The sequence below is a fragment of the Populus trichocarpa genome, chromosome 14 (genome assembly GCF_000002775.5).
Source record: "Populus trichocarpa isolate Nisqually-1 chromosome 14, P.trichocarpa_v4.1, whole genome shotgun sequence".
NCBI classification, from domain to species: Eukaryota; Viridiplantae; Streptophyta; class Magnoliopsida; order Malpighiales; family Salicaceae; genus Populus; species Populus trichocarpa.
Window position 1 is genome coordinate 7,050,948 of NC_037298.2, and position 23,044 is coordinate 7,073,991.

The 23,044-nt window shown below is 34.1% G+C and overlaps 3 protein-coding genes and 1 pseudogene across 4 annotated transcripts; 3 read left to right on the forward strand and 1 right to left on the reverse strand.

Moving 5' to 3' along the window:
* The first annotated feature begins 2,199 nt into the window (after positions 1-2,199).
* On the forward strand, positions 2,200-2,796 carry LOC127904264 (uncharacterized). Its single transcript, XM_052446913.1, has one exon. It carries the CDS (start codon positions 2,314-2,316, stop codon positions 2,614-2,616), a length of 303 nt encoding a protein of 100 aa, XP_052302873.1. The 5' UTR covers positions 2,200-2,313; the 3' UTR covers positions 2,617-2,796.
* Positions 2,797-14,134: 11,338 nt separating this feature from the next.
* On the forward strand, positions 14,135-17,497 carry LOC7455359 (uncharacterized). Of its 2 annotated transcripts, XM_024584451.2 has the most exons (7): positions 14,135-15,248; positions 15,370-15,502; positions 15,630-15,695; positions 15,849-15,966; positions 16,101-16,137; positions 16,235-16,484; positions 16,602-17,497. In XM_024584451.2, the coding sequence occupies exons 1-7, from the start codon at positions 15,039-15,041 to the stop codon at positions 16,742-16,744; spliced, it is 957 nt and encodes a 318-aa protein (XP_024440219.2). In that variant the 5' UTR covers positions 14,135-15,038; the 3' UTR covers positions 16,745-17,497. The 2 variants fall into 2 exon arrangements, with proteins under 2 accessions (XP_024440219.2, XP_002320228.3); XM_002320192.4 differs by lacking the exon at positions 15,630-15,695 and having other exon boundaries at positions 14,160-15,248.
* A 496-nt stretch (positions 17,498-17,993) lies between these two features.
* LOC7455360 (uncharacterized) lies at positions 17,994-19,877 on the reverse strand. The gene is made up of 2 exons (XM_052446914.1): positions 19,710-19,877; positions 17,994-18,483 (listed from the first exon to the last, which is right to left on the reverse strand). The coding sequence occupies exon 2, from the start codon at positions 18,435-18,437 to the stop codon at positions 18,204-18,206; it is 234 nt and encodes a 77-aa protein (XP_052302874.1). The 5' UTR covers positions 18,438-18,483; positions 19,710-19,877; the 3' UTR covers positions 17,994-18,203.
* Positions 18,643-22,526, forward strand: LOC7468490 (pentatricopeptide repeat-containing protein At1g05600-like; annotated as a pseudogene).
* The last annotated feature ends 518 nt before the right edge of the window (positions 22,527-23,044 follow it).

Here is a 23,044-nt window from a genome sequence, read left to right on the forward strand (position 1 = left end):
TATATAAAAGTAAGTAAAATGTTGATCTATTTGATTTTGACATTTTTAATCTGTCCTTTAAGATTTAAATGCAAAATATTTTTATTTGTAGTAAAAATCTAACTACTTGTGATTTATATTCTATTGGGAGGCTGTTATATATATTTATTCATAAAAAAATGTAATTTTACTTTTTTCAAGGAAAAAAAGTATAATTTTCTAAATATAAAAAATTCAATAAAAAAAAATAATTTTTAGGTGCCACCGGCATTACTAGTTACCTAACATCTAAAGGATATCGGAAAGCGTATGCAACAGTGAAGCTTTTTTTTTTTTTTCAAACTTTTTTCTTTCAATTATATCATTTAATGGTCTAATTAGATGGAATTAGTAATGCAATTATTATAAAATTACCCAATTAAAAGAAATATAATTGAATTGTAAAACACAAAGAAAATATATAACTAACTAGAAATCCATGATAATTTTATTTTGGTTCAAATGTTTATTTTGTTTTTTTTTTCCAGACCCTGAGTTAGAGAAAAAAGAGAAAAAATAGCTGAAAAGTAGCAAAAAAAAGAGAAAATAGCCCATTGTCACAATTATGAAAACCAAAAAGGATAAACTTAATGGGTTTCATTCAACAAGAAGAGTTCAACGGCGGTAAGTTTTTTTTCCAAACATATCTCAAAAAGAAGATCAAAGTCCATTTTAATTTTCATTGATTTTAGTTTTCTTAGGTGATTTTAAAGTGTTTTGATATTAATAGGTGGTTTAGGAAGATTTTATGGTGTTTATTATGAGTATTTTTAGTGAAAATAGGTCAAGAAATTGATTTTTAACTCAAAAAACCAATCTTGCAATTAATTTGTCAGCCACCACAATGGTGGTCGGATTCTAGGCTAGGCAAATGCAAAAGAAGCGTCGCATGTTTCTTTTTTTAAAAAAAAATAAAAGAACGCACCCCTATAAAAGAAACACAAATAAATATGGTCAAGATGCATGGGCTATATTTATTTTTTAAAGCTTTGTTGTGTTGGGTTACTCAAGTCCACACGCCTAGCTTGTCCTTTATTTTTAACCTTTAATATTGAGTTTTTAATAAATTTTTATTGGTTTTTTTTTTAATTTTATCATTTAGTAATATGTTGATTTTGAATTGATATTTATTTTTTTATCATATAATTAAATTGAAAAAAAATATTATTAAACTCATTTGAGTTTATAACCCAAATCACGAGTTTGACGAGTTAACCAATGCTAATATAAATTGATCCAATATATCTTTATCTCAATATTTATCAAAAAAGATGTCATATTCAATTTTTTTTTAAATGCAGTTTTTTTTATTGATTATACAAGTTGTTTTTGGACTCGTATGCTTGATTATTTGTTTTTATTGTTCATTACTGGTTTTTTCATTTGATATTTTTTTTGAACCTGTCACGTCAGAATTTATAGTAAGTCAATTCACATAATTAATTTAAACCTTAGACTAAGTAAAGTGTCGAGTGAGTAATTTTAAAGTTTGACTCATTGAACTATATTTAATGAGAATGAAAATAACTCCTCGTCAGTTGGATATTTTTTTTACTTCCAAAGAAATTTTGCTTCAACATGCAGCGCAGCGCAACCAGGCATCTAGTATTATTAAAAAAATTAAAAAATTAAAAAAATGAGATCTTCATGAACAGACCATGAGATCGTTATTTCTGGCTGTTACGTATTAGAAACGCCGGCGGCCGTTTTTAGCAGGGGAAATTTGAACAGATGGAAATTTTAAAACCACGTAACGTACGTACTAGAAAAACATTCAAAGTTGGTATCTCCCTTTGCTGAATGAATTATGCATTTTGACTGGACCGAAGTTATTTCCATTTTACATACCTCTGACATTACCCTGTTTATACTATAATTTTGTTTGTAAAGGAATATCATGATGAAGTTGATTTAATTTTACCATCATCGTCAATTGTCAGAGAGTTTTCGCGATGCAGATATTGTTGTTACTATCTATCCTCTGCCTTGCACGAGTTTTACCGGCATCATGTCCATAATACATACTTTAACCCAACAGTTGAGTATCGCAGTCGTGTGGCTAATGGTCGACTAATAAGAACCACAGACGTGACATTTTCAATTTCTGTCGTTTCTGACTGAATACGCCTGCCAACGTTAGGCTCATGGGCCATAACTATTTAATGCGACCTTAGGCTTAATTTCCCTCAACCAGAAATCTCCCTCCAGCAATAATTATACCCAAGCTGATCTTAAGGATTCCAAATCTAAGAGAGACAAAGAAGCTCGAGCTTAGAAGGAGAGATCAAAGCAATAATGGGGAATTGGTTTGCGAGGATTTACCAGGCGGTGCTCTCAGTTGACCAAGACAGCGAGGATGTTAAAAGCAGCCTCATTGCCCCATCATCAAGCAGCTTAAGAATCAAGGTCCGTATGACAACAACGCAACTAAAGGAGTTGATGACACAAGCGGATTTGAGCGAAGGCAACTCGGAGCTTGGTAGCATGATCCTCCAAGAATGCTTAGATGGCAGGTTTCGTGCTCGTGTTGTCGCTGGAGATGAAGGTTCGGTATCATCCGAATATGCAAAGAATTTATATACTATCAAGGAAGAGTAAAATGGGTTTGGAAGTAATCAAAATAAGGAGATTGATATAACTTTGAATATGTTGTGGAAATTCTGTACTGCTTCTGTATTTAGTGCACCAAGAGCGCCGAGGTATGCTGTAGAAATTATGTACTACTTCTATGTATATAGTGTATAAAGCGCGCCGATGCATACAAGTTCCATTTTCTTACACCATTTTTTTTATACGCCCATGCCCTCCATTTGAAGCAAAGTCTATGGCTTTTTTCCAATTCTCTTTTCTGTGTTTAACTGAGTTTTAGCTGCCGGCTATAATCCAGAACATTAGTACTTTTTTTATACATAGTTACAAGAACAAACTCTTGGTTGACTTGGCTCAAGATTTGAGGGTTTATGGAGTGCGGTACTGTTGTGTTTTAAAGAGTTTTTTATTTAAAAATATATTAAAATAATATATTTTTTATTATTTTTTAAAAAATTATTTTTGATATTAGTCTATCAAAATGATTCGAAAATATAAAAAATTAAAATTTTCATGAAATGCTGTTTAGAATGTAATTCCAAGCAGTGCTTTAGATATCAGATTTATGTGGGTTGACTCGCGGATTGAAAGGTCTACTCAAGCTATGTTTTTTTTTAAAAAAATATTGTTTTTATAAAAAAAAAAAATTGAAGTAAAACCTAACTTAATTAGGCTCTAGTTTAGCAAATCATCATGATAGACCAAATTAAATTTTATAAATATATTATGTTTTTAACAGTTTGATTGCTGGAAAAAATGGGGCTAGTTTATTTATCCATTAAAAAAAAACAATTATATAATCAAATGATTTTTTAAATAGTGTATGGTTATTATTCCAGAACAGAAAAGATAGAAACAATTAAAACAGAAAAGACAAAAAAAAAACAGGAAAGAGACATAATTATATCCAGTAGTGGTATACAAGGCAGAATAATTATTTTTATATCTTATTTGGTTGATAGTGAAAAAAGCAGAATAAAATATAAAAAATTTATTTTATCTTCAATATATGTTATTGTTAAACTTAAATATTTTTTTTTAAAAAAAATACATTCAACCTCTTGTTGTTTGATTATAATTTTAATTTGCCTCCATATTTTAAAAATTACATTTTCCATTCTAATCAATTTAAAAATTAAAATAAAATAAAAAAACAAATTTACCAAGTAAAATACAAATACACATATTTAAGAATCATTAACTTATATGAATAGCCACCAAAACCCAGAGTGATTGTTTTTCTGTTAAAGTTGAGAGCTTGAGAGAGAGATACGGATAAATTCAAGAGCATGTTAAAACTGAAACCAAACGCACAACAGCAATTAAGGGATTATTGGCAGGGAAAGCTACGCCAAGAGTGTCCTGACATTGAGCGAAAAATCAAAGGCAAGTGTCAAACTTTTCACTTTTTTTTTCCATTATGGATTTTTTACAATTTTGATCTTGTATTGATGGGTTTGATTTGTTTAGTGTGTTTATAGTGAATGTGGGCTGAAAGAAAATCATGGGTTTATTGTGTTTTTAGATTTTAAAGGAGAAAGGAAGCGTAGGGCAAGTTTATAAAGGTGTTCTACCTAGTGAACAAGAAGTAGCCCTCAAGCACATGCCTAAAAGCAACTCATGTGATTCTTTCCAGCAGGAAGTTGAAGGTAACAGACGCTGGGAGCAAAACATGGTGAAACAGACAATTGGGTTCAACTGAGGTGTTGCAGGGTTGTCTGCTTCAGTGTGGCGTGGTGTGCCATTGCATTTGCTGCTCAAGAAGTGTGGGATCTACACGGCCATAAAAATGGAGCCCTCGATGTTTGTTAGTTTTGAAGGTGGTAAGGATATGCCAGGTGGCGGTGGGTCAAAGTACAGGACTAGCATCAAGAAAGAGTTTGCTTTGGATCCATTTTGGTTGATGGGAATTCTGGGTTTTGGGTTTTCTAATCTTGAAGCTTGGATTGCTGGGTTTGTTTCATTTTGTGCAGTGATGGGTCAAATTTTATGTTGGAGATTGAAAATTGAAAAAGAAAAGGGAGAAGAAAAAGGTAGCCATGGTGTCTAGGGCATTTTAGTTTAATGGTAAAGTTGTAATATTAATATTTTAGTTTAATTTACGATTGCTTTGACCTCCATAATAAGAACTAAGAAGCATCTCCTTGTCCTTCGCTACCGATAAACATCTCATCTGCACTTTTGACATATTGCAACTCCTCTTCCAAATCATCACTCCCCTCAGCAGTAGTTGCATCAACATTAGTTTTTCCATCACCACAACCATCTATATTAATGTGATGATGGTCCAGTGATAAAAACTTGGAATTAAGAGGTTTGTTTTCTCTGTGATTGCTTATATGATGACCACTGGAGGCTTATATGGTCGTTAACTTCAGGGCCCATGGGATTAATCGAGGTGCGCGTAAGCTGGCCCGGACACCCACGTTAAACTAAAAAAAAAATTATTAATTTGTATTTCCACATAATCTTTATCCTCATCCATCAAACCAATCTTAATTTATTTTAATAAAGGTATTTAAGACAATTAATAAAGATAAGTAACACTTGTATTAAAAGCTGAAGTTCAAAAGCTATAAATAAAAATGTTTTGGGGTGTGGTAAATGTTGCTTTTCACTTGGAAATGTATTAAAATAATTTTTTTATTTTTTTAAAATTATTTTTAACATCAGCACATCAAAATAATCTAAAAACATTAAAAATACAAATTAAGAAAAATAAAAATAAAATTAATTTTTTTTTCAAAAACACTTTAAAAAAAGTAACTGTAACACCATACATGCATAGAATGCTATATTATTGACTTCTAATTGTAACCATACACTTTAGAATTTTGCTTTTGAATGAAAAGCCACATGAGCTTAAAGAAAAAGCAAAAATTGGGCACTTATTAGCCCTATAGCTTTGGCTTTCGTGGAAACAAAGTATCGATATCAATATCAATAATGAGCTTATCCACACGGCCCCGCGCCAAGAAGTTTTACTTTCTGGTAAGAAGATTAAATTTGTTTTTTTTTAAAATGGTTTTTTTATTTTAAATTAATAATTTTAGTATTTTTAAATTGTTTTAATTGCTATGTTAAAAATAAATTTTAAAAATATATTATTTTAATATATTTTGAAGTAAAAAACTATTTAAAAAATAATTTTTACTCCAACACCGTTCCAATCTTAAAAAATAAAGAAAAAAAAGGAAAAATATAGGTCCATGTAAATGGGCTGGGCTGGCCGGGGTGCTGGGAGCTAGGAACCTGGTCTCTGTATTGGGGGCTTATTTCGTTCTTAATACACATCTTCTAATTGTTACTCGTGGAGGATGCTTTCAGACCATATTTATCGGCTTAAAAAAAGTGGATGACAGTGATCGCGTAATTATAGGATTTGAATCCTCTCATGTTCAAAAAATATAAAGGTTATATTTATTAAAAAGGCTATGGCTTAATTATTGGGTTAATGTTTTTCTACATCTCTCTACTCTTTTTCTGTTTTTTTTTTATTATTATTAATATCATCCTCCGTCATCGCCATATCCTTCCATCGATTTGTATCAGTAATGCTGTTAAAAAATTAATACGTGTCATGTTCCTACCACGTAAAATTAAAAATTAAAACATTTTGATCCTTAATTTTTTATACTTTTTTTCTTAAAAAACTTTAATATAAAGTTTTATTTTCATTGTATTAATAATAAATACAATTCAGTTTCTTATAAATTTTTTAATTAATTTTTTACATGTAAAATTGTAAACTTCATCAAACTCTCTCTCTCTCTCTCTCTCTCTCTCTCTTTCTCTCTCACTCTCTCTAAATGAAATTCAATTTTTTTTATCACTAAATGAAATGAATTTGGATTTACTCTTTAACAAACAAAAACCAACATTATTTTGATTACATTATTCAGATGACGTGGACAAGTTTTTATTTTTTCTTCGGTATTTAATAATTTCATGAACTGAAACCGTTGGAAGGATATATAATTAAGAATATATTAACACGTCGAGGATCTAACTGAGACTGTCCTGGTAAGCTGGAACTTTTATGAGGTTTTCCTAATTAAATGGGGGCCATCGCACAACCTGGGCTGACCCAGGCGTGCGCAAATCGGAGCTTCGACTACCCTGGTCCAGCATCAGGGGCTTATTTCATTCTTCCCTGGCTTGTGATTAACTCGAATGACCTTTTTTTGGCATCACATACGCTTGTTTTAGAATACAGCAAGGCGAATCAAACCCTAGTTATGAGGGAATTTTTTTGAAAACAGCTATGTTCATTTATATAGAATGAAGCTCGACGAAGAATCCTAGTTTTTTTTTTTTTTTAATATAGAAGGTAATACAAACATATGGCAAAACCATTTTCTTTGTGAAAAATAACTCTAGAGTTATATATAGTCATCAATTTCCCATAATTAAAAGGTGTAACTTTCCTTTTTCTTTTTCGCTCCTTTTTTTCCCCTTACTTCTGGGAATTCGCATACATATGTACCTCATAAATCATCATTGAACTTTCTTTCTCGATCTTTTTTCATCTTCTCGCCATACAAGGTTACTTTAGGAAAATTTGGAACCTCGTAAGTTAATGCTGTTCAGATGTGATTCAGATTTAATCTCAATTAACATAAAAGTTTATTAAAAAACACTTTATTGTGGACATAAAAAAAAGTTAGTGTTGTGGAATTATAAAATATAAGAGATGAATTACATATTCTTATCGGGAATTTAAAAACAAATAAATTGGTGTGACATTGAAAGGTATAATTAAATATTCTTGTGCTTGTAATTTTGTCGAATATGCATGCTCTTTTTTAACTAAAAGATAAATAACATGACGTTATTTTAATAAGCCTGCGACTTTTTCTTGTTTTTTTTTTCCTGCAATCTTTCATGATTATAATTAATAATTTTGAGAACATGTGGCGCATACAGCAATATCTCGAGGCCCACGGTGTTTTTTTAATATTATTATTCTTTTTTATACACCAACAAATTACCTCGGGCCTGGAAGCTTTCCCTTTACAAGCTTTAACTGTTCGAAAAGAAAAGAAAAGGATTGAAGGAGAGATTAGCATAGGCAGCAGGAGCAGGGAAGACAATGCTGGACACCCTGGAGGTGGGTCTAAGTTGCCATGAAAATAGAATGGATAATGCAAGTCCAAGGAAACATATCTGGCCACGTTACTGTAAAAGCCTCTCCGTTGACTGATCATGTGCAGCAGTGCAGGGCCGACCATTCTAATTTTCATGGAGACCGTTTCTAACACCAGAGAATGCGGTCCTTGTCGCGAACCCTGAGAGAGCTTCAGAAGGAGAATCAACGGTCTGGAAATTGACCATTTCCACTAGAAAACAAGACCTAGCAGTAAGTTTAATGCTAATAATTAATACTCTATAAGGAGGTGAATGGAAAGCACTGGCGAGGGCATGTGCTAGTTCTGATGTGCCTGCCTGTCATGGCTTTGCAGTCTTCATGTGGACTGCTACACGACGCTTTCCTCGCTCTCTTATGCTTTGTTTTCTTGTCTTTCTCAATTTCCTCAGCTTGGCTTGCCTGTCCCCGAGCTAGCCTTTCTCTTACCTTTTTACCCCCGCTATCGATGCATGTTCTTATAGTTACGCACGTAAAATTGGCTGTATCCAACCTCGTTAAAAACACAAAGAAATGCCTTTGTAATGCTGCCACAGACAGGTTACACCCAAAAATAAGCACTTGGGCAATGTTGGTTTGTTCAGCTAGTTTTAAATTATTATTATTTATGTTTTTAAATTATTTTAATATGATAATGTTAAAAATAAAAACAAAAATACATTTTCAAATAAAAATACTTTAAAAAATAAACTTTACTATCCTTTATCTGACAGCTGCAACAACGTATATCATTATACTTTCAATAAAAACTTGTATTTATTTATTTTAAGAACAAAGCCGCAATATACTCTTGAACTGACCTAGTTAATTAAATTTGCTTTCAAGAGTCAACATAAAACAAATTAATCAAATGGAGCAATTGGGATTCCATGGCCCAACCGAGGTGTGACTATGAAGGTGCGATCATCAATAAATTTAAATCCACGACAGTACACTTGAGGGTCGTGCTCCAGCGGTATGTGGAGCTTGTCTCCTTTTGCCGTCCTGAGTTCGACTCTTTCTACGTACGTCTGTCATTCCCACGGTGTCTTACCTGCTCACTGGACTTGCAGGATATTCAGTGGGCCGTGGAGAATAATCGTAATGCGCACAAGCTGGCCCGGACACCTCTCGCTAATCAAAAAAAAAATCCACAACAGTAAGCAAATTTCCTCTCTTTCTTGTACTATTGACAATTCAAGTGAGTCTTTGGTCAATTATGTGATGATGAGCAAGATAGTTATTTAAAAATGCTGCTGCAAAGATTATGTTATTAATTAATAATAAATATGTTTTATGTAAACAAAATCAATGCTACGCTATATGTAATCATTTAATTAACTATAAATTATATTTACTAGCATTAAATTAATGCTCTGAATTGGGGTGGGTTTGATGATATTGTCAAAAATTCATCTTAATTTATTATTTTTATATTTTTAATATATTTACATCAAAACTAACAGAATATTTTGTTTGTAATTAAAATTTGCTTTTTTTTCTTAACGTGGGTGTTTGGCCCAGCTTACGCGTACCTCGACTAATTCCACTGACCCTGAAGTTAACGATCATGTAAACCTCCAGTTACCCTTAGATTTGTGGATTCGAACTAGTAATTTTTAGGAACAAACTTAGGGTTTGACCAACTGAGCTACAAATCTCAAGCTTTAATAATCATAAAATTTGCTTTTATGATTATTAAAAGATGTCTAAGAAATATATTTTAGTAAAAAATACCAAAATATAGAATACATTCATTTAATTGATTTAAAGTAAAAAAATAAATAAGTAAAAAGTAAATAAATGAAAAATTAAATTTTTTTATAAATGTTTTTTTGAAACACGCAAAAAATAAAAAGACGCTTAATCGGATTACGCAAACTCTCCTTAAAACGATGACACGCGTATCTGCTGCCATTATCAACTCTTTTACAAGATAGAGAGATTTTTTCAATTTCACATTTCCCCCCTCACCCAAGGCAGCGGACAACGAATATGCAGCGCAAATGACAAATTCAACCCTTTCAAAAAAGCCCAGCCTTAGCAGCCGCCAACAGAGCCGGCACAAAAATGGTTAAATTTTAAAAAATAAGGTAAAATATAAAAAAACAAAAAGATAACTTAAAAATTATTAATGAAATTACAGCGAATTTTTAAAGATAAATAAAGGACAGGTTTGACCGATCTCTTGGACAGTCGAACCGTTTGTGTGCTAGCGACAGTCATGATTCTGTTTCAGAGTATTAATTATGTCTAGTGGAGATCTGATTTACCCCTTTTTTTACTCCCTTGCCTTATCCTATTTGACCATTTTATTAAATGCCGGTTCCTCCGCCTAACCACCGTTTTACATTCTCAAAGTTGTGTTTCGTGCTATGGTTGGGTAGGCTTCTTAAATAAATTATTATTTTTATTTTATTTTTTTTGACATGATAATATATATAAAAAATTATTTTAATATTTTTAAATTAAAAAAATATTTAAAAATCAACATCTTCAACCATCAAGTACACCCTTTCCTTCCTTCTTATTTAGTTTCCATCTTAAATTTCTTTGTAATTTTTTTTCCATCCAAATGCATCTACACTGACAGAAAATATATACAAGTTTTAATTCCATCTCTAAGATTTATGAAATATATCAACATAATAAATTTTCTTATAAAAAACCAAAAATAAATAAATAAAGAAATTAAATAAAACAAAAATTATAATCCACTATTTATGATGGAGGGCGGGCTCTTATTCATGAGACCTTGTTAGAAAGACAATGGTTTCCATAGTTTTAAAATCCGGTTCAGCCCGGCAGGTTGATTTAGGACCCGGCCAACCCGGGACTGGAACCGGGCCGGGTTGAAGAAAAAACAAAGGAAGAAAAAATCTGATGTGACCCGGAGGGCTGACCCCGCAACCCAGTTGACCAGGCAAGACCCGATTGCAAATCCGTCGACTTTTGTTTTGTTTTTTGTTTTTTCTTTTACTAAAACGATGTTGTTTTGATTAAAAAAAATTGATCCGGCCAACCTGGTGACCCGGTTAAAATCCGAATCCTGGATCTTGGACTGGGCCGACCACCGAACCGGGTCTTAAAATTAAGATGATTTTCCTTGCTTTAAACATCATAGCATATTTGGTCACATTGACGTAGAAAGAGAAGGTGGAATGGGACAGTAGCAACCTGAATTGACGGAATCATCATGGATTTGGAATCCAAAACCATGAACAAGAGGGGACCCTTTTTCTCAAAATAAGAAGAAAGGTGCCATGTGAACGTCATTTTTGAGGAATTTAGGTTTGATGATTGCCTAGCAATGTAAACTCAATTACTATTGTCTCCTGTGTACTTTTTATACTATAATGAATGCCATTGGCTGCGTCTTTTTCCAGGTTTTCGTTTCTGTGTGTCTTGAATTATCTTCAAGATGGTAGGGACGAAGCTTGTGCAGAGAGGAGGGGTAATTGCCTCCTTATTTGTTTTTGTTTTTTTCTCACGCATCCCTTCTAGTCTTTCACTGTGTTTTTCTCCTCGTGGTGTTACGAGGAAATTCTCAAAATCAGTTTTTATTTAATTTTTCAGTGATCAAAGAAAATCAATGATTTGACTTCTCAAGTAAAAAATATATTTTCTTCCATCAAAATTCACTCGTTTTATTTATACATTTTCTTATTTGATAAAGCCATTAAATTAATTTTTCGGTGATTAAAGAAAATCAATGATTTAACTCCCTTTTTATTGCTCATTTATTTATTTTTATTCGATGAGAAATGTCTTTTTTATCAAAAGGATTTCTCATATAAAAACTTATCATGATTTGTGAACTAATTTTCAACAAGAAATAAAAAAAAACATCTCAATTATTTTTATGTGACTGGGTGAAAAATAAAAGAATAATTAATACAGTTAAATAATATAAAAATCACTAATAAATATATATATTTTTCTCGTTAAATATTCATGCATATTTAAAAAAAAAAACATATTGTGCATGTTAGTTTCATATATATATATATATGAAACTAACATGCACAATATGTTTTTTTTTTTAAATTGTAAATAAAACAAAAGGAAATCCAATTTTATTTTTTTAAAAAATAAGACATGATGGAATGACTTTTAAGACCTTACAGTAATTATTTATTCAAAAATGATTTTATTTTAAGATAAAAAAAAAATTATATAAACATAGAAGAGGAAGGAGGCTAGACGCGCAAGGCCCGGACTAGCAAGTCCGCACACCTAGCCTATGGAAGACCCATGCACACCTGGTTGCATGTTGTCCACTTGATTTATTTAAGAAAATAAATAAATGAATGGCATGTTGTTTGCTACTTTGCTTGGACAAACAATGCCTCGTCTACCGTAACAAATCCTTTCAATGCTTAAGAATTAGGTTTTGACCCAAATCTTATGAAATTCAATTTATTTTCATTTAAAATCATTTAAAAATCAAAACATTATATAAATCTTAATAATCTCATTTATAATTTCAAAAGATCATTTAATCAATTTTAAAACTTAAAATCAAACTACCAAAAACAATCTTTCCAAGCACATATTTACTTTTGAGATCATTTTTATAGTTAGAAAATGTTTGATGAAAAACTTTTTATATCATTTCTATTTTCGATGACCTTTTATTTTCTCTTTTAATATCTAAGTGGCATAAATGTATTAAAAATGAAGTTTATGACTATAACATAAATATATAAAACTACAAGTATCAAAGGAATTAACAATAAAAAATCAAAGGGCCAAATTGTATTTTTATGCATCTAAAAAACAATAACTTATATACAATGCACCGTGGCAATCTGTATATGACTATAGTACTATAATGAACAATAAAATCACGATGCTTATTGTCATATTTACCCGATACAGAGATGCTGGAAATTATTTATGCTACAATTTATACACGAGACCCCGTAATCTTAAAATGAATTTAAAAAATCAAGACATAAACACCAGGGGTGGCATTATATATTAGAGTTCCATGGCCCCTCAATTTTTCTTGAAAAACTAAATTTCATCATCTCCTGATTAGTTTTCAATTAGAACCCCATATAGAAAGTTTACATATTACACTCGTGACCCATTTATTCTACTTTATTTTCATTGTTAGCCTTGCATGCTCCCCGCATCACCCACGATCATTTATCCCTAGCTCCACCACTGGTGTCAACACCATGATGTCTCTTACACGCGCACACACACACACACAACTTCTTCTTTTTTTTAATATATTTCAATGGTTGTCAATAAAGTATTTATTAACAAAAGAATTAACTAGTACTTTGCAACCGGATCCCTAATGTATACACACATGCACGCTTCACTGCACATATACATACATTTTTTATTATTAAAAGTATTAATTAGTGTCTTCGACAGTCACTAAATATTCTTACAATAATTTAGAAGGCTGTGCCAGAAAGCCTTGGCCCACGAAACCGAACCACATGGTCCACTTTTTCGGTTAAGGGAAAGAATGGCTGCAGGCTGCAGGGAGGGTGTGGAACGGAACCAATTAAACAAGCTGGGAGGTCAAGGTATCATATCTCGAAGACCCACAAATGCCACAAATAGAAAATGCAGTAGAAGGTTGAGTACAGCGAAGCAGATGTTTATGCTGACCCACCAGGCAAGTATCTGTAGGATATCGACTTGTATAATATTACTAGGGATAACTACATATCAGTCCCCAGATTATATAGATTGTAACGAACCAGTCACAATTCTTTTTTATTTTATTGCCCAGAACAAATCAATGTTACTACAGCCTTGAAGTTTTTCTGTGTCTGTTTGTAGGCAAGTTGTTTTTTAAAATATTTTTTGTTTTAAAATATATTAAAATAATATTTTTTTTATTTTTTAAAATTTATTTTTGACATAACACATTACAACAATCTAAAAATATTTTACAAATAATTTAAATAAAAAACAATTCAAATTGTTATGAAAACAAGTTGGATAGAAAAAACAAACAAGACGGGGATACCACCACCAGCTGCTCCTTCATTCCTTCTCCGAATAATTCGATTATGCTAGCAAGGCCTTGTTTATTAGTAAGCAGTAGCAGCCAATATGATGATCTGTGCATGTATTTTTTTAGAGCGATGCTATTTCACTAGTGGAAACAATAACAATAGACTACAAGTAAAATTACGTGACATCTAATTACACGATTAATGTTAAAATTACTTCCGGATCCATCAATATAATATCATATAGGTTTCTTATAATTTTTTTCTTTGAAATAACGTTAACGTTATTGGTGCAAGGTCCTCAAGAGACATGACGTGATGACAAAAAGCTTGAGATATGCACATCAGCTCTCGAGTTCGAGTCAGGGCGTGTACCTCTTGCAAGAACCTGGGGCAGCCGGGGTTTTACTCGCTCACTTGGATCCACAAAGTGCACTTTTCAGGGAGTAGGGTTTTCTCAAATCCAAAAAAAAAAAAAGTTATTGGTGGCAAGATTTTTAACGCCAAAACATTGGGGACGTTATCTGGGGTGAAAATGTGTTAGGAAGCAGCTTTGGGGAAAAAATAGCAAAGGTTTGAAGACTGAAGGCTGATTTGTGAATGTCTGCATATACTGGGACTGATTTGTAGTTTTCCCATTATATTAGAGAGAGAAAGTGGCTGATACAGAAAAAAAAGGTTGGTCTTTGATCCTGAAGATTTTCATTGGACAACCTTGCCTACTATCGTCGTGGGTGTCCACTAGCAGCTTTTTTTTGTCTTCTCCTTTTCCCTTGTTAATTTTATCATCTCTCCTTCTCTATGTATCGATGCTATTTATTATTTTCGTGTACATAAATATAGTAAATATTTCATGAAAGGGTTTCTTTTCTCTTCTCTTCTCTTCGCTTGTTTTTCTCTCTCCCCCTTTAACAGTAATGATTTTCTCGTTACGGGCATCGTTGTTGAGGAATCTGAGGAGTTGTGGTTGTGAAAAAGTGGCAGATAAAGCATTAGAAAAACAACTAGTAGAAGAACAAGAACAAGAAGAAGAAAAACGGACAGAAACATAGATAGGCACACGAGTGTTTTGTGCGCGTAGAAAAGAAAGAGTGCTTGTTTTGTTGATTGATGCGATCATCATCAAAACAAACGGCTCTTTCTGGCTTTTTTTTTTATACCTTCTCTTACTATTTCCCTCTTTATTTGGTCTTTCTCGGGGGTGGTTGATTTTTGCTCTGGCTGAAGGGTAGTTCGTTTATTAAATTTCTCTCCTCCCCCCCTTGTTTAATTCGGTGCTTTTTTCTGTATTGGTTCCACTGTGAACAATATTGTGTATCATCATGGCTCAAAATAGGCCCTTTCAGATGGCCGTGGGTGGTGGCAATTCGAGGCAGTACAATGACACAACTTATACCAAAATCTTTGTTGGTGGTTTGGCTTGGGAGACACAAAGAGATACCATGAGGCGTTATTTTGAACAGTTTGGAGAGATCCTGGAGGCTGTTGTTATCACAGATAAGAACACGGGGAGATCCAAGGGCTATGGCTTTGTAAGCCCATTATTTGTTTTATATTCTTGTTTTTTTCCTTTGCAAGGGGCGTATTCTTCCATTTTTCCTCCCACTGCATGATTTGTTTATGATGGTGGGTCTTCGTTCTTGCTTCTTACAGGTTACATTCAAGGATCCGGAAGCAGCCGTGAGAGCTTGTCAAAACCCATCGCCAGTGATTGATGGAAGGAGGGCAAACTGCAATCTTGCGTCACTTGGTGGACAAAAGAATCGTCCACCAACTCCTCAACATGGTTCATTTCTCTCTTCTCTGTCATCACTTTTCCATTTCTTGCCAAGTACTTGGTAGAATACTTTGCTAATCTCAATAAATATCCACTTTCTATGCAAAAGTTAATAATCCCTTGAATATTCAACCAGCATTGTGCCGCGAAACAACGCGAAGAAAGGGGGCAAATGCCCTTTTGTCTTCCATTCCAAAAACATGTAAAGATTCCAGTTTTTTAACCCACCGTGGCAAGCTAGCTATAACATGCTTATAATTACTCTATTCGTCTTCTAGCAAAACTGAAATGTGGATATATATCCACTGAACAAGAGGATTAAAGTATTTACTCTAGAACAAAAATGAAATCGCAGGCACAGGACGGTTTAGACCAGTACATGGATTAGTGGCTCCACCTACTTTTCCTGGTTCCTCGGCTCCATACATCTACCAACCCTCTGGTCAATACTCATTTCCTTATTCAGCTTATGGGTAAGTAAAAACAGTAACAGAGATAAATCACATGGGAATTTTTCATCAATTTCCCTCCCTTCTAATATGCCTTCAATTCCTTGTTCATTCTTATCACATAAATTCTCCCTCTTCCTTCTTATGTCATCTCACAGGTACGCTGGATATTCACAGGATGCCATGTATCCCCTGGTCAGTATTGGCATGATATACTTGCATAATATTGAATGTCCTGTGCTACTAATTTTATCTGCGTTGTTTGACCACAGTTTTATGGCCTTGTTTGCAGAGCTATTACGGTGTTTACGGAGGGCAACAATTCTCACCTTACTATACTACTGGAGGGGCATCAGGAACACCAGGGATGTTCCCACACAATCTCTACCCATTCTATACTCAGTATGCACAGAGTAGCCAAGCACATGGTTTTGGAATTCAATATCCCCAAATGGTACAGTACCCTTATTCACCTCAACAACATGGATCTACAGGAACCTTATCACTTCCTTCTTCTATTGCAATGGCGACTACTACTGCAGGTGATCACTCTAATAATTTCCCTAACTTCATCATGCAGCAAATTTATTCATTTTTTCTTTACTTAATTGACGACGAAAGGCAAATGACAGGATAATTTGAATGTAATTTTGCAACAGGTGCAGCCACAATGACTATGACTGCGACTACAACAGCAATAGCAGTGGCAGCACCAACAGCAACTACAGTGGTGGTGGGAACAGGACCAGGTGCTTTGGAAGCCTCTGGAGCAGCTACTGAACAAAATTCATCAACCGAATAAGTTTGGAACATAATTCGTTATCCTCTCACAAGACGGACAACATCCACAAATCGCGGACCTAGAAAAAATGATGGGAAAAAAAAAGAATAAGGAAAATATTCTTTCAAGTCACTGATTGAAAAGGAGGATTATGCCTGATCATCAGCTAGCATAACAATAGAAGGATCCAAGAATTCAGCATAAGATTGTTCATTTCATGGAAGAGGGCATCTGAGATAAAAAGCTCACTCCACTGACTCTTCAATTATTCAAGCCCCCCCAACACTATCAACTTCATCGTTATACATGTTCGGTCTAGGACACTGGGGAGGCTCCAGTAGTTGTTAACATTAATTAGGAGGAGAAATCATATTCATTAATTTTATGTATTAGCATAAGGTGGATCCAATATTGGCTTTGGATTCTACCTCAGATACTAATCAGCAGATTATCATGTCTTGGAAGCAGAGAGCATCCGACAGCATACTCTTGTTTATATTCGGCAGTAATCAGGGTTTGAAGATTGGTTTTGTATCTTTGAACCCATCTTGGTCAACAAGAAAGTTGGGCTAAGAACAACTCGGTCATTAACTTGTACTTTTTTTGCTTGTTAATTACTCATGATTGATTACTCTTTTATAATAGGATCAGAACATTAGTTGGGGAAAAGAGGATTGTGCCTCTCCCTCTCTTTTTTTCCCCCTTGTTTACTGACAATCATCTCTTTTACATTTAATCTTTCGTTTTCAATCGGCATTTCATTTCTTATTCAAATCCCTTCTTTTGCATGATCACATCTTTTGGGGTATGTGTTTGGAATCCAAGGGGAGTCAAATGGAAGTGCGTACCTTTTCTGTTTCAAAGTTGGGCATGCGGGTCTGCATAACATGCCTGTGACAGTTGGAATTCGATTGCAAAGTATGTGGAGAAGTTTCTGCTAAACAATTGATGATGAGATGAATTTAAACTAAGATCATTGATATGGATAATGCACACATCAAATCACATAGAAGTTGTATGTCAATGGCTAATGAGGATGGGTCCTTTTGTTCTTATCAAATCACATAGAAGTTGCAAATTCAAATGCCATCCCCTACTTGAAATCTACACATTCATGCAATGACATTGGTTTTTTCTTCTCAATAACCGCCAGAAAATGCCATCTCTATACGTAGCTGATAGCTTCAATAAAAGCTGCCTGACACACCTAAAATCTGGCATTTGTGTATAAATACTGGAACGAGTAACCAAGCTTCTTGAAATACAATAATTTGTGTCAAAGCTCAAACAATTTCCTTCCTTATAAAACATCCAATTTGAATAAGTGAACAGTATTTTTCTTGAAAAGAAATGTTACAGAAATTATCATACAACACAACATATGGTAGCACCAGAGCAAAATCTATAACAGAACAACTAAACCCTCGGCAAATCAAGAGGGGGTGGGGTGGCTACAATAAGCCACTCTTCCAATGCCTTCCTAGTAAGGCAGAAAGTCAGCACCACCAGGCTTCTTTACAAGGATTTGATTGTACTCAGGCCTGGACGTGAGATTCTTGAAGAAGAAAAAAGCAATGAGAAAGAACAGAATGAAGAAGATCTCAAATTCAGCGAAGCGTACAAAGGCAAAGACCTCATTCATTACTCGAGCCAGTGCTGATTCATTCCTTTTGCTCCCACTTGTCCTAACTTGCCTGATATCATTCCTGGCCATCTCTCTATCTTACTCCTCAACTTCTGCTCTTTTAATCAATTATTATCTGTGTTGTAGTCAGCAAAGCAGATGTCAGGACAGAGCTGATCCATAGAAGCGGTATAAGCTTAGAAAATGAAGACTATCCAGTTCAATCAATCTAAATGGGGCTCCCATCTGATTCAAATAGATGAGCAAACTATAACAAAAAAGGATAGGGCATACAATGGCTACAATGCGTGAAACAAAGGGCGCTTGCAGGCTAACGCTGGCCAGTCTGTTCATTTTGAGGTTGCATCAAGCTCTTAGTAATTTGAAAAATTTAAGATTTAATTAGTTAATCCAAAACAGCAACATCATGTCATGCTAAAAGAAAGTCCAGTAAGAATATCTATATCAAGCATTCTAGGGTAACTAGACAAGAAGCTAGTCTCATGGGTCTCTCAAACTCCTAAACCTTTGAGCTTCCTTGAGTATTTGGGTATACGATGCAGCAACTACATACAGGAACAAAACAATTGAAAACCTATCCAACAGAAATCTAAGCTGAATGAATGTTTTTATTTAAAGCAGCAATATCCAAAAAAAAAATTATTTGAAAGAACCCGAACACACCAAGTGTTACATGACAAGCAAATTATCCAATAATAATAATAAAAAAAAAAAAAACACAATATAACAAACATACTTGTTCAGCACCTACGAAACAAGAAAAACTGCTCTGCAAATCTAAACACATCAAGACCTGCTCTTCAAACAAAACTCCTAAAGAGCAAATCTAGCCCCGAAACAACTGCAAACTACCATCATACAGACACTTACATCCTCGAGTGGAAAATGCATCAAGAGATTATACCAATAAGCCTCCCCAATACCTTGTCTATCATTTTCCTCCAATCAGGTCACAAGTAGTAACATCCAATACCCGTTTTCTTTTTTTAATTAAGACCATTTTATCCTAAATTTAGAGGTCGAATTACTCTAAATTCTAACAACGGTAGTTCATTCATTTTCATTTGAAAATCAACACCAAGCAATCAGCGCCCTCGAAAAGGAAGAAAAATATTGAAAGTCGTCGATTTTCTATTAAGATCGAAGATTTATACTTTAAAAAATTGTAGAATTCATATAGAATCTTCAAATTAAAAGAAAAGATTGTACGATTAGAATTAAACGCATAATCAGACAGATACACACGCATACGAAAAGATTGATGAGATCTACCTACCCACACACACACACACACACATATATATATATATATATATATATAGAGAGAGAGAGAGAGAGCACCTCTTGTCCAATCGCGAGGTGCAGCAATGGAGAAATTGGAGCGAGCGAGCGATTAATGTTTCCTTCCTTTATCTGGATTTATACCAAGTGACGACTCCTTCTTTTTCTTTTTTAATAATATATCATTTCACGTTGGTTTTTCCTTTGACCGCCTCTTATTGACTGGGTTGACCGTCAAAAACGACGCCTTTCCCTTTTAATAAGAAAACAATGCCATTAACCATCTATGGCTACTAGTAACAGCTTGAGATCAAAAAATTTGTTTTCTTTGTGGTTTAGCTTCGAGCCATGTGGTTGCTCATATGATGATCACTGGAGGCTTACATAGTCGTTAACTTTAGAGCCCGTGGGATTAGTCGAGATGCGCGCAAGCTAACCAGGATACCCACGTTAAACTAAAAAAAAAAAGAAAACAATGCCATTAACCCTCAAGTTTTAACAGGTCTATTTTTTCTAAACGGCAACGTAACGGTAACATGAAAATCGGAGACAGGCGACCTTAATGGATTCCTTAATAGATATCTATTGAATCTTACTAGTGTTACCCAAATTAAACTTTCGAAACCGCTATTTCATTGGTTCGGTTGAAGTAGAGTACAATTATGTTTATTTTTTTAATTATAGATGTTTAGACCATTTTACATGTGTGATTTTAAATGATTTTATAAATTTTAAAATTAATAATTATATAAATTTTTAGTAGCAAGAAAATTTTATGACAAGAGATAAGTCGAACTAATCTCAATTCTCCGGCCAATTGTGTTTCACTTCTTAATTAAACAGATCGTGCATCACTCTTTTTTTCTTTTGGATTCTCTGTTAAATTATAGAGTTTATTTGAGATAATCTCAGCTCAACTCTATGCTATGTCATTAAAAAAGTTTCATCTACTTCCTTTCATGGCTTTCAGCCCATATTTAATTTTATAGCCGCCTTGTTAGCTTTAATTTGCCTAGCGTTAAATTGATTTGAAGGTCTCATTGAAATTGCTGGTCAAATGATTAACATTAAGTGCATTTCTTTTTTCTTGCTCACCCCTGTTCCGATAATTTAACAAAATTATTTATCTTCTTCGAAATGTCACCATTTTAGACTCTACAAAAATTAGTGATTCTATTTGTCTTTCTTTTGCTTATGCTATAACATAGTCCTGGTCTTTTTTTGTAGTTCAAAGTCAAACTAAATGTTAGTTTTTCTGTAGATACAAACTAAATTTTCGACGTAAGATGCCCGGGGCTTCTAGCACCGATACAACTAGATCTCTCAGATTTTGAGGAACCAGAGAAATCCATTAACAGCGTTGCAGATTTTCAAGTAAGCGAAAGACAAATGCGCCAGCTATCGTCACAATGGTCCTGTGTATGCCACCATGATTGGCATCCTTGGAAACCCGGGCCGAATTACTGAGATGAAAGAGGATTCCTGTGAGCGCTAAGATTCAGACTTGGTGACTGCAATCAAGACCTATGCGAGTGCTGGCCTAATAAGCGCAGCTGTCTCACTCTTCAAGAGCATTCCAAAGTTCAACTGTGTAAACTGGACCGAATATTTCAATACCCTTTTGCATATATTGGTGAAGGAATCAAAACTTGAGGCAGCACACCGTATTTTCTTGGGGAACTCATGAGTGGGAAGTGAAGTCTCGCTTTCATGGCCTGAACCTGCTATTGGATGCTCTTTGTCAGCGTAATCGCTCAGACCTTGCAACCAAGTCTTCCAAGAGACGGAACAAGGATAGTTGTCGAATTCTTATGAAGGGGATGTGCGAAGATGGAAGGCTAAACGTGGCCACACATTTGTTATGTTCAACGTTCTGGAGGATATCTCAAAGGGGGAGCGGTGAGGATGAGGATATTGTGGTATATAGAACACTTTCGGATGCTTTATGTGATATCGGGCAGGTTGAAGACGCCTTGGAAATCCTCGGTAAGATCCTAATGAAGGAGGTGAAGGCACCTAAGCGATGCCGGGATCGTCTTGATCTTAGTCAGTGCAATAATGGTGAAGATATGAAACCCACTAAGCGTTTGATTAATGAAGCTCTAATCAGAGGTGGAGTTCCCCGTTTGGGTAGTCATTCAGCGATGGCTGTTGATCTTTACCGTGAAGGCAAGACTGGTGATCAGACTGGTAAAGTGCTAGATAAAACTCAAGAGAGAGGCTATAAAGACCATCACTTAGGGCTTATGAAGCGAAGGTCACCGCATTGTGAAGAAAAGGTAGTACGGGCGGTGAAGCCATTAATGTAACTGTAAGGTTGAACTTATATTGTTTTATTGAAAGGAGCGACGCAGGGTATCCTGCAATCGCTGTCGGATACTTTAAAAAGATGGCTAAGCAGGTGGGTTGTGTTGCCAACCAGAAACTTATGGCATTTTATTGGATGGACTTTGTTGAGATGGCAGGCTCATTGAAGCAAGTAAGATTTTGGAAGAGATGTTTATTAAGGGCGCGTTTAAATTTTTGTTAAAAATTATTTTTTATTATGTTTTTATATATTGTTTTGATTTGTTAATAGTTTTTAAAAAATAAAAAATATATTATTTTAAAATATTTCTAAACAAAATACATTTTAAACCATAACCAATACCACAATTCCAAACAGATTTGCGGATACCTCCTATATACTTTCAAGGGGTCTTTGCTCCAAGCGCAGGCAATGTAAAGGTGTTATGTGGTTAGAGGAGATGGTCAGCCAGGATATACGCTACCTGAACTTTCTGTGTGGAATTCTCCTAGGTAACTTCTGTACGTTGCAATATGGTTGATGTAGATTTTAGCTGTCAGACATTTAATCAGCTCAGCAGTTGTTCATAGCCAATGTTAGAGCATCTGTCATTTACATGAAGTTTGTTCTGTTAGATGTCCAGTCTGATTTCCACCTTCTCTCTTAACAAGTTAGATCCTTCAATATTCAAGAGCTCCCGAAGCTTAGAATTGGAGCCAGCACCTTTTTCCTGTTCTCCATATATCCTTCTTTTGCATGATGGTGCCTTGGAGCTGCATGGATAACTTGAATTTACTCGTTGTGTATTAGATTAGACTATGCGATGGAGTATAAGAAAAGAAAGATTTTTCCCTTTCGATATTAAAAGAACTCTATAACACGTGGGGTCTTCACTGTAGCAGGTTTTTTATTTTTTTTTATTTTTTTTTACATGTTTTTTTTTACTTTTTTTTTTACTCAAAATTGATTTCTTCTTCTTTTTTTTGTTTCTTTTTTTTTTATTTTTTTGTTTCAAAATTATCTTTGCTAATTTTTTTAAATATTGAGCTGGTTGAAAATTTAACTATGTAGTTTTTTTCTTTAAAACATTGTGGATTGCTATAATATT